Source organism: Caloenas nicobarica, chromosome 16 (assembly GCF_036013445.1).
Source record: "Caloenas nicobarica isolate bCalNic1 chromosome 16, bCalNic1.hap1, whole genome shotgun sequence".
Taxonomy (NCBI): domain Eukaryota; kingdom Metazoa; phylum Chordata; class Aves; order Columbiformes; family Columbidae; genus Caloenas; species Caloenas nicobarica.
The window spans coordinates 5,333,331-5,345,351 of record NC_088260.1 but is presented as its reverse complement, the minus strand read 5'-3'; the positions used below and the strand labels follow the sequence as shown (position 1 = coordinate 5,345,351).

The following is a 12,021-nucleotide window of genomic DNA, read 5'->3' as shown; positions in this document are numbered from 1 at the left end:
TGTCAGGATTCAGACACTGAACACCGCTGTTTTTTGTAAAGATACAGTTCCTAGAGTTGCTATTGCTCATCGTTTGGTTTGAAAGTAGCAGTTTGTGTAGTCAATACTATATGTGAACCGCTGTTTGAGAACCTCTGGTAGCTGTTGAAGGACCTTATCAAGAGTGATGCGTACTGTAGAACATATTTATGACAGGCTAACAGATCAAACTTTACTGTCTATTCCTTAGTAGTATTTGTAGATCCTAATTAACCCTTTGGGGAGTTTGTGAGATTCAGATGTGAAATTTGACCCGAAGCGGAGGAAATAACCTCGCAGAGAGTTATTGGTGGCAGAACTAAACCAATCCATCCCCAAAGGGTTAAACATGAAAAATCATTTTGTCATATTTTACTTTTTTTTTTCTGTTGACCTTTTTCCCCATAATTTTTCTTTAGTTTTTATACTTTCCTTCATATCATTTGTTCTGTCAGGTGTTCCCTGGCCATCGCCTTGCCCATCTCCTTCCTCTCGCCCACCTTCTCGCTACCAGTCAGGTCCCAACTCTCTTCCACCTCGGGCAGCCACCCCTACGCGGCCGCCCTCCAGGCCCCCCTCGCGGCCCTCCAGGCCCCCGTCTCACCCCTCTGCTCATGGTTCTCCAGCTCCTGTCTCTACTATGCCTAAACGCATGTCTTCAGAAGGTACAATACCACGATTTGTTCATGTTTTTGTTTGTCTTTGTTTAACTCCTTTGTGAGTTTTAATTACAAAATTGTTTTTTTCCTCTTCATTACTTAACCTATAATTTGTGTTTAACTTTAGTTTATCAGACTATTTCTATTAACCTTTTTTATTTGAAGAACTTTACAAAAACAAAATAAAGCTGTGGAATTTCCCACGTTGGTATGAAATAAACTCAGCTTTGTAAACGCTGCTCAGTGTCTTAACCAACAGCAACATGCAGGACCTCATAACTTTAGAAGACATTTTTAGGCATATAAACTTATATAAAATATCAATTACTTTAATACAGTTCTTCCACAAAAAGCCATCTCATATTTAATGAAATAATTTAATTACTTTTTATTTTAAAAAACAGTAATAATAATAGTAATAAAAATGCTGTATTCAGAGAAGTGCACTGTGGAATGGGACAAGATAAGCTGTTTCTGAGGCAAATCTGTAGAAAGCTTTAGATCTGTTCACGTGGAGGCAGAACAGTCAGTCAGTTCCCCGCAGTCAGAAACGCACAGAGGAAGGCAAACCCATGAGTCGTTGGTAACTGTATGCACAAGTAGCTGAACTGAATTTATTTGTCCTCTGAGGGTGCAGCAAGGAACACATTTTTATTTTATTTAAGTGCACTTAACAACTAGCCTGCGCAGCATGGTCTGTCAAGCGTGGAAAAATGCAAACTGGTTCTCCTAAACTCACTGCAAACTTGCAGCCTCTGCCATAGCTGGAGCCACGGGAGAGAGAACAGTCGTCCCGCTAATTGACCCAGTAACGCTGTTCTGCAGCTTGCCTGATAAATGCTCAAAATGGTTCGTAACCAGAAGGTGGATGGTAGCGGGCATGTCTGTATGGCGTGCTACTGTCCGTTTATCAACAGGAGCTTTTTTAATGCAGTAAAAGTGAGAATCTACATGCAAATTCTTTATTTTTTTGAGCACTTGCGACTGATTTGTCAGGCATGCAGTGAACTGTTGCTTACTGCAACCTTTAATTTCTGGTACTAGAAAAGGATTGCTGGAAAGTGTATTCTTTAAAATACTTGCCCGTATATAATTTGGATTGAAGTGTACTTTAGATTCATGGTTAAAATAGAGGCTGACATTTAAAGATTTTGTGTAACCAGAAGAGGTACTTGATATTTTAGAACCTTATCTGAAAGCAGAAAGCCATTATCTGAACTTTTCTCTATTATTGACCTACATTAAAAATGAACTGTAATCAGCCAGATTGTCTTCGGTTCATACGGAGTTTTTGTTTTTGAAGTATCAACATTTGAGTCTGATCTTGTAAAGAAAATGTTCGCTAGGATGTAGAAACTGTATTGCTGCTTATACTTGAGCGTAATTATTCTGTGGCAGTGGTACAAGCTGTTTAGAATTACTGCATTCACTTATGACTTTAGCTTCTGGTGTTAAACATGCATGACTTGAACCCTGGGATAACAATAACTTGTTTAGTTGCAGTTTTGCTGACTTTGAAATGAATTGTGACCTGCTGCGGGCAATTCAGCCTCGGTGCAGAATGCTCCGCTGGAATTCCCCAAGAGCATTGGTCAGCCAGTGGCGACTGCTCTGTAAATAAATGTTTGGTATCACTGACCACCTGACAAAAGCATTGGAATTTTTTTCTTTTCTGGAAAATATTTGATATCCTGGGACTGGGCTTATCCAGAGGGAGCTGGGCCACTCACCTCTTTGGCATGGCTTAGAGTAAGCAATATTGGATACTTGGATTCAAATATTTCAAATCCAGGACTCAAATACCTGATTCAATTCTGATAAAGCTTCTAAATATCAATGAACGTGAGCTGTCATAGCAAGGCGATGAGTGTTGCTAGTCTGGCTGAACCAATGGCTTAGCCTTTTTAGCCTCGATGTCAGTGTAAATTGCTTGGCTGTATTACTGCATTATAGAGAATTATGAGATCAAATCCAGTTTTAAAAACAGATCGTATGTTTGGGGACGTGAAGTACTTATTGTTTGGGGTTGTCTTTTTTTTCTCAGGGCCTCCACGGATGTCTCCTAAGGCACAACGGCACCCTCGAGGTCACAGAGTCTCTACTGGTAGGGGTACAATTTCAAGTGGCTTAGAATTTGTATCTCATAATGCACCAGGGGAAGCATCTACTGCTGCAGTGGCACGAGGCAGCTCTTCAGGTGGGACGTGGTCATCAGTTGTCAGTGGGGGTAGGTAAAGCTCGGCTTATTGCAGATGGCTTGCCAGGGGCACTTTAGAGTGTGAATGCTAAGCAGAATACTGCATTTCTAGATGATTTAGGCTCTGAATAAACACTGGTTTACTAACTTAGCTTGCTTAGGCGAAGCGGGGGAAGGATGTAGTAAAGTAGTTGGCGAGTTGGTCCTTCAAGCACAATATTGTCTTAACTGCAGAGAGGTTAAGTCAGATGGTGTATGAGGAAGGAAAAATGGAGGAATTAGCTGTCGAAAAAGAAATAATTTTCAGGAAAATCATTGAAAATAATAGAAGTTATATATGTTCCGTTTTATCACTGATTTTGGTTAATGGCAGTGTAACTGGGTTGTGGTTTACAAATGAAGGAGGTGTTTGTGTAGAAGAAGGTTGGTGTTTAAAGAGAAGATGAAATGATATTCAAGTTAAGTTGTATATATTTTTTCCTTTAAAAATGATGCAGGTTTTTAGTAGTCATTTTGTGTTTGGATAAGTACTATAGTAGCAGATATAGTCAATGTCTCTTCTTTTTAAAATCTGTTAATGTATTTCTTTTAATATTTGAGTTCAAATTGAAAGCTCAGTCTTGTGACACAGGCCCTAGTCTCGAGCTTTCGTAGTTGGGACCACGTTTTAGTGAGTTGTCAGCAGCTGGGCGCTGTCTTTAATTGACAGGCAAGTGAGCAACAGTTTAGAGTCTGCTACTTTTTAGCAGTGCTAGAATTCTAGAGGAGTCTAGTGGGAATGCATTTTTCAGAAAGAAGGTATCAATTAGACCCACATAGACCTGTTGCCTTGTGGAAAAGATTTAAAACTCTTCTGTTCTGGCAGAATCTCTGATTTGTCTTCCCACCCCCCACTTTATATGTTATTGACATGCCAGTAGGACTGTTAAACAAGTTCTCTCTCCTTGTCCACGCTGACTTGAAGTTAATAGATGACGTAAAGCAACTAATTAGCTGCAGTGGGAGGAGCAGGAAGTACAACTTATCATGTAAAGAATACACAGCCTTCCTTGCTGCTTTAACACGGGGCAAAAAATAGACATCAAATAATCTTCTTTCAATAGGATATGTTGTTTTTTTTTCAGCTGGCAAACCTCCAAAAGAGGACGCTGTAAAATGGATGTGTTTTTTCAGCCCTTTAAAAAATGTTTTCCATCTGTTTGTATGGAGACCTGACCGCCTTTTCTGTTCTGCCTGAAACTGTGTTAATGTGAGCAGTTGTACTGCCGGGGGGCTGGGGAGCGTATCGCAGTTTCACGGTGGGACTACAGGGCAGTGATATATCATAGGGGAAAATCGCACCACTTGTCTGAAATACTGCTTTGTAAAGAACTAGGAAATATACCTGAAAGGTAAACAGGTTTTCAGTTACCATATAATGTTCCACTAAGTGTTTTAGAGCATGTTTTTATTCATTTTTAAAATAAGCAAATTGCTGCAGGTGAGGAAACTTACGCTATAACTGTTTGGGGTTTTTTTCCTGTTTATTTCTAGTTCCGAGATTGTCCCCCAAGACCCACCGGCCGAGGTCCCCGAGGCAGAGCAGCGCTCCCGCGGGCCCGGCGCTGCCCTCTCCTCAGCCGGGTGCCATCCCCACGGAATCCGTGGCCATGCCTGTTCCAGCTGCCTCTCCCACCCCCGCCAGCCCTGCGTCCAACAGAGCCGTCACCCCTTCCAGTGAAGGTGAGGTACCCTCGCCGGCTTCCGCTAATCCCTGACAACAAATGTACCTATAGAACAACAAAGTTGCTTTCTAAATTATGGGAAAGCTTCTGATGCATTTAATTTTACTGCGCAGTGAGTTCTCACAATGCTTTGAACTAAGGTTGGAGAGAGGCTTTTTGATAAGTCTGGATGTGTAATTCCTTCTGCCCTTTAAGGAGTATGGGCTTATAGATGTTTGACTGAATTGATGATTTTTTTTCAAAGTGAGTGACTGGCTGTTTTCTAACTTAAAGAAACGTGGGCCACTTGTTTCAAAGGATATTTTGGGCATAGTGAAAGGAAGAAAAAGCCCCAACACATCCAAGAGCACAGTCAAATGTCTAAGAACTGTCAAATCTTTGTAGCATTCTATATGAAGAGCCCGGGCTATTGAAAATAATTTGCTCTCAATTTATAGTTTTTTCAGCCTAGTTAAGGTTCTGTGTACGATGAGAGGGATGTGTTTGACTGGGACGTTTTCATTTGGCTTAAAGACACAAGAGGGGGAGATAACCCTCCAGGTCCTAATGAGGTAGCAGAAGTTTTTTATTCTGTAAGCTGAACATGGTTGAATCTCTCTTCTGTTTCTATCTTGTCATCTCTCTTTGGTCAATTTGAGCTGTGTATAAGAGAATAACTTTGGCAATTTGTTTTCTAGCTAAAGATACTAGGCTTCAGGACCAGAGGCAAAACTCTGCAACTGGAAACAAGGAGAATATAAAGCCAAGTGAGACTTCTCCTAGTTTTCCTAAACCTGAAAACAAAGGTTTGTATCAGAAGCTTTTGTATATACTTGAGAAATGTAGAATTCCAAGCACTAAACCTGTTATATTGACTGCTTTAATTAGTGTCTTAGGAAGACAAGGAGGCAACCTGGTTTGGGTGTTCTACAGCAAAAAAATTGGTCATGCAGTTGTGAAGTGGCAGGTCTACAATTTTAAATGTTGTTCTGGACTCATTTCAACAACACAAAGTGTAGAGATTCTTATGTGGATGATGTGATTTCTTTTTGCTTTTTTCTTTTTTTTTTCTTTTTTTTCTGATCACAAAGCTGTTTTTAGCTCTCTTTGCTCTGAATGAGCGTTTCTGCTTAGAGCTATGCTCACAATACTTCTGAGCACCACGGTCAGCGTAGTTTTTTCGAACTGTACTTATTATTATGCCTTAAATTTGACTTTCTCTGCAGCGTTGCTTTTTCATTCAGTTCTCAAAAAAATAATTTTCATATTGTTGAACTTGGAATCACAGAGTCGTTTAGGTTGGAAAAGACCTTTAAGATTATAGAGTCCAGCCATAAACCTAACCTTGATCAGTGTTTCACTTTAATTGCTAAGTCTTGAAACGCTGAGGTGTTACGTTTTGAGGGGTTTTTGTGTGTGCTGCTTTGTGTTCAGCCGAGTGCTGCAGTCCCTGCACCTCAGGGCTTCTGTCTTGGTGCGATGCATTAGAACTACAGATACGTCAGTTATGTAACGCCGTGGTTTCACAGAGTATTCTTGTGCGCTTATACACGTAGTTCATGGAATTACACCAAATTACAGATGAAACGATATCGCTGTATTTAGGTATGTTAGCATTACCTTTTAGTAAATTGAGAAATGTAAGGGTTGTATATAAAACTTGTATGAGAAATGCTTGGACAATGTTGGTCTTCTGTTTGGCAGGTGTATCTCCAATTGTTTCAGAGCATAGAAAACAGATTGATGATTTAAAGAAATTTAAGAATGACTTTAGGGTAAGTTTCTCTGTGTGTTAACTTGATGGTATCATAGTTCTCATGTGTATCCAGATTATTATAATGAATACATTGCATGCGTTAACAGGAAAACAGGTCGTTGCTACTTGTGCTTAATTTATGAAAATATCTATAAGAACTAATGCTAGATATTGTAAAATCAATTCTGATTCTTGCTAGTACAATTGCCTGATACATGTAAATGTACATATTGACTGTACACTGAAAATAATACTTGAAACCTGTTGGATCGTTAGGTAGAAATAATAATCGCATTTACACTCCGTCTGGAAGAGTTCTTTCAAAATTAAGTGAAGGGCTTTGCTGAGGAAAATGGAAGGTGCATTCATATTACTTATTTCATGGTTGTAATGGTGTATTAAATCAGGTTAGCTTTTCAAGTGTTACTATTAAATTACACAGGGAGATGAGTCCAGAGGATTGTCTTAAGCTTTCCTGTCACTTCCCACTCAACATACCAGTCAGTTGAGTGGCTGAATAGCATCTTTCACAGTGTAGGCTTAAAACATTGTCAATGTTCATAGATTTCTTTTCTAGTAGAAATGGGAATGTATGTTTTAAAAGGTCATTTCCAGATGATTAAGGCCCAACGGACTATATTTTACTCTGTGTATGTGATGGCATTAGATTGTTTCTCTCTCTAGTTCTGTACCTCAATTTACTGAATATATTCCTTGGGTCTTTTTCAGTTACAGTCGAGTTCTTCTTCAGATGCAGTGGATCAGCTGCTAAACAAAACCCGAGAAGGTGAAAAATCAAGAGATGTAGTTAAAGAAAAGACAGAATCAACCCCTAAAGAATCTATCATAGAAACTGGCAGTAATACTAACTCTAACGGTGGCAGTAGCAAACCTAATAGTCCAAGTATTTCTCCTTCGATAAGTAATAGTTCTGAGCAAAAACGAGGGCCTGAGGTAACTTCACAAGGTGTACAGACATCTGGGCCTGGAAGTAAACAAGATAAAGAGGATAAAGAGGAGAAGAAGGATACTTCTGAGTGAGTAATTATGCTGTTTAGAATAAGCACATCTATTATTAGCATTTAGCCATTTGTAGAAAAAGCTATTACGAATCTGTAATATCCTGCTGTTTATATGGATGAGACCAATATAAGTTCTCTCTGTTACACAGAGAAAACAAGAAGTGAAGTGGCTGTACTGAAAACCATCTCACGAGTCACTGGCAGAGCTGCATGTGGAGCTCTGGTCCTGTCGATGCTTAATCTGCATTTAATGCTTATTTGAGTGTTTTCCTGGCTCATGTGAGCTGTTGTATCAACAGCAAGAAAACTTTTATGGACACATATAGTAAGAGTACTGTCAGTAAGAGTGGCTTTTTGCGTGCCATGTTTTGTTTGAGTTCTCAAAAGTCTGACTCAGAGATGGAAATGAGGTATTTCATCTCTTTAAAATTTTAATTGCTAGGGCGTTTTGCAGATATATAGAATGATATGCTTGTAAAAGAATAACACAACGCAATTTTTTGTTCTTTATGTTTAGGCAAGTTAGAAAATCAACACTTAATCCTAATGCAAAAGAGTTCAACCCTCGATCTTTTGCTCAAGTAAGTTATTTGAATCTATTTAACATTGCTTTTGAGTAGATCTTTGTAAGCAAACTTTTGCTTGGAGGATAATCAAGCTAATCTTGCGTATGCATTGCTGAACTCTGTTTGTAGCCAAAACCTTCTACTACACCAACCTCCCCTCGTCCGCAAGCTCAGCCCAGCCCCTCCATGGTGGGTCATCAGCAGCCAACCCCCGTGTACACTCAGCCTGTTTGTTTTGCACCAAATATGATGTACCCGGTTCCAGTGAGTCCAGGCGTGCAGGTAAAGTGCAGCAGATGCTGTGGATTCGTTAACACTTTTCGAGTGATTGTCAGCAAGTTGGGGAGACTTAGGAGATACAAGTTGAAACAGTGAAGTGATATAGCTTGTATTACTGTTGTAAATATGGGCACAATTACGTTGTTAAGTTTTACCTATGTAAATACTGACTTTTCCCAGTGGTCCCTCAACCTGGATGTTCTAATAGTCTCAAACACTTGTGAATTCCAGTAGCTCTTACAATTATTGTTAATCTCCGCAGACTTCCTCCCCACTCTTCCAAGTATAGTCTTACTCTCTTAAGTTTTAAGCAACTATTTCTTCATCCTTAGTTTCCATCTGTGTCCCACTAGTTTCTGGTCATCGTAGGGGTTATTAGGATTTCAAATCTGTTATAAACCTGTCTTATTTAGTACATCGCGTGAAGCAGCAGTAGTATCATTACTTGACTGGCTGTTGTAAGCCCTATGGTCTTAGTTGTTTGTACGTGCAGACTTGATCACAGTGATTCAAGAAAATATCATAGGTTAGGCAGAGTTCACTAAACCACGTAACATAACAGAGTAAAACACATCAAAGCTGAGTGGGGCCCCCACTCAGACACATATTCACTTTTTAAAGGAATGTTATAGCTTCAACTCTTCCTTCTGTTTCAGCCTCTGTATCCTATTCCCATGACGCCCATGCCAGTGAACCAAGCCAAGACATATAGAGCAGGTAAAGGTGAGAATAATACTGCCTGTTTGGTTCTTAGTCTGCATGCAGCATGAATACATTACAGATGTTTGTGTATTTTCTAATCCTTGTTCATTTGTTTTCGATTGATATTTTAAATGCTATTTTTAAGAAAGAGAAGTGGAAATACTAACGCATTTCTAGGTTAACTAATTCAGACAAAACATGATAAGTTTGACTAATGGAGAGTTGCTTGGTTTGGAATCTGATTTGACAAGCAGGAAATCCTCTCCGTTACTTGGAATGTTAGGGTAAGCTGATCATCTCCTGTATTTTGTCAATGTTACAGATTTGTTTAAAGGGAACTTTCTGGACTGGTTTTCCGGACTGCTTTACAGCAGAGCCCTGAATGGTGCTTTAATAGAGTTTTGTTTTTAATCAACAGGCAAAATTGCTATTTCTTCAGAAAGAGTATGCTATGCTGCTCTTCTGGAAAGAACTAACTGCTGGTTCCAGTTTGTTGTTCTGCATTCTGCAGCAGTAACTGAACAGCTGGACTAACAATACTGTGTTTTTAACAAGTGACACCTGGGGCTGTGGAGACCCGAACATGTGAGGCGAGATGTTCTCTCTTGTGTGTAGTGCAGCGAAGGAGCAGAAAAATAATGGTCTTGTTTTTATAGTCATGTTTCAGATAATGCTCTAATTCTACACAGTGCATGCTTTCTTGCAATTTTATACAGTGGGTCATGATGGTAGGTTCCAGTGCTGCAGCTCCAGTCACTGGAGGAGGAAATTGTTTAAATAAACAAGTAGCCTTTATGAATGTAGGGAAGACAAAAACCTGCAATGTATTTCTCTTTTAAAACACACTAACTTTACTGTGGCCTGACCCGTGAATTCTTTTGGTTGGTAACACTGATTGTTTTAATCAGAAATACATTGCTGTGTACTGACTTGCTCTGTGAGGCCGCTCTTCTATTCCGAATTCCTTTTTAAAACTTCATTATTTTCTGCATATCCCTTCTGTGTGCAGCACAGTCCCGAGGGAGCTGCATGGGTTAAAGTTCAGTGCCTTTACGCTGTTCAAGTTACCTCCTGTATTTATTCTTTTTCTATTGTTGATTTACAGTGTAAACACAACCATCATGGAGTGAATTTACTGACATCTTCCCCATTTCCCTCCTTTCTTCTCCCTAAGGGCTCTGTCTGCATCGCACCCTGCAGTGAGTTCCCAGGTGCTCAGGTTAGCGTAGGCCTTAGTCGCAGTCTCAGCGCAGCGAGCTGGAGCACACCTTCAACTCTCGTGCCCTCTTGCTCAGTACGCTGAGTTAGTTAGTTCCGAGCGCCTTGCTGCTGTGGTTGGGTTGGTCCTCTTATCAGAATAGCTCAGGTAGTCCCACACTACAGCACTCTGCTCTCTTAATCTTTCTTCTCTCTAATTATTCCTACTCCTCTTCTTCTTATAGGTTGACTTGTCCCCTTCGGTGTTGACCGAGACCTAAAAGTCACTTCCGCTATCCTGAGGGGTAGCACAGAGCTTAAAATGTGTGAATAGCTCAAATTGCGGCTGGTGGAGACCTTTATTCTGCTCTCCTCAGCCATAAGCATAAGTAATTTTAGCAGACTCAGCTTTCTAGCTGATGGAAGCGTTGCTGAGTAGTTCCCATAGAGGGTGAATTAAGCCTTTTGAAGGGGACAGGATCAAATTTGATTACTGTAGGTATCCTGATAAAACCTTTCTTTTCTGTTACTGATTCTTGTCAGTCTTTCTCTCCCTACACCTCCTTCCTTTCCAAAAAAAAGCAGGCCTGGGTTTGTGGCTGTATACATGGCTCAAAAGCAGTGATGAAAATCAAACGTTTCTTGGAGAACTCCTTTTCATGCTGTTCCTTTTTGATAGCACTTTAATACGTGGTTGAAGGTGAGGGGTGAGGATATTTCACTTGGTTGCAGTGACGTTGTAATGTCAAACTTCTCAGGAAGATGGTCATTCATTGTCCTGCGTTTCTAATGTTTCTAACTCTTTGCTTTGTAGTACCAAATATGCCACAGCAACGGCAAGACCAACATCACCAGAGCACCATGATGCACCCTGCCTCGGCAGCAGGCCCTCCGATTGTAGCTACGCCACCTGCTTATTCAACACAATATGTTGCATATAGTCCCCAACAGTTTCCTAATCAGCCTCTTGTGCAGCATGTGCCACACTACCAATCTCAGGTAAGAGTTCTCCTACTGTACGTGATACGTCAAAATAGAAATAATTAAGTGGCTCAGTCCTAAATACCCAGTTGTCTCCAGTCCTCAGAAGTCACTCTGAGCAGTTTCTGTGTTATGGAGTGTACTTCGTGGTGCTGTAATGTGCTTCAAAGCCTGTAAGAAATTTTAAGGTCAGTGTAGAAGTTGGCATTTATTATTGATACTACCTTTATAGCTCTTCGGAGAATTCCTTTCAGGTCATGGCCAGGACAGCTCCTGCTTACGTGTTCTAAAATCAAGCTATTTGGTGTACTCCTCTTACTTCAGAGGCTTTTAAATAAACATATGTAATCGTATAAATATATAATTACATACATAAGCTTACTACATTATTAGAGTGGCAAAAATTAGCTATGCCAATGGTTTTTGTAAGTTTCTAGCCCACTGCAGAAAATATCCTTAAATTTTTAGAAACAATTGGGATAATTGTGATAGTATGAAATCTTTAGTCTGCTCTGCATTTAGTAAAGCCAAGCTGTTACAGTATCTAAGTACATAATTACTGTTTAGATGACACTCGTTTCTTTGTAATAGTTCTCCAATTAACTGTCTCTTTTCTTATTTCTGTTGCACGCAGCATCCTCATGTTTATAGCCCTGTAATACAGGGCAACGCTAGAATGATGGCACCACCAACACACGCACAGCCTGGTTTAGTATCTTCTTCTGCAACACAGTATGGTGCGCATGAACAGACGCATGCTATGTATGGTAGGAAACGTTTTGTGTTATATGTAACTTTTTAAGTTCTGATGTTGTGCAGGGTTGTATTTAATCTCAAGCTTCAGACGTGGGTATCGTTCAGATTACACCCGTAGATGTGGTTTTATGTTTCATAAGATGATGAGCAGAGCATTGAAAACTGAGCCACCTGGTTAAAATGAA

General features: G+C 40.0%; 1 protein-coding gene across 10 annotated transcripts in view; it reads left to right on the top strand.

Annotated features, from left to right (window-relative positions):
• ATXN2 (ataxin 2) overlaps positions 1-12,021 on the top strand; it is a 51,620-nt gene that overhangs the window by 23,868 nt on the left and 15,731 nt on the right. For 4 of the 10 annotated variants that reach the window (XM_065646098.1, XM_065646102.1, XM_065646100.1 and 1 more), the window contains 11 exons: positions 474-683; positions 2,722-2,904; positions 4,408-4,596; positions 5,276-5,383; positions 6,282-6,352; positions 7,063-7,370; positions 7,873-7,936; positions 8,051-8,203; positions 8,857-8,923; positions 10,914-11,098; positions 11,715-11,847. In XM_065646098.1, coding sequence (XP_065502170.1) covers positions 474-683; positions 2,722-2,904; positions 4,408-4,596; positions 5,276-5,383; positions 6,282-6,352; positions 7,063-7,370; positions 7,873-7,936; positions 8,051-8,203; positions 8,857-8,923; positions 10,914-11,098; positions 11,715-11,847 — 1,671 coding nt within the window. The remainder of the gene's footprint in view (positions 1-473; positions 684-2,721; positions 2,905-4,407; positions 4,597-5,275; positions 5,384-6,281; positions 6,353-7,062; positions 7,371-7,872; positions 7,937-8,050; positions 8,204-8,856; positions 8,924-10,913; positions 11,099-11,714; positions 11,848-12,021) is intronic. The other 6 variants (XM_065646104.1, XM_065646103.1, XM_065646099.1 and 3 more) reach the window with 4 other exon arrangements.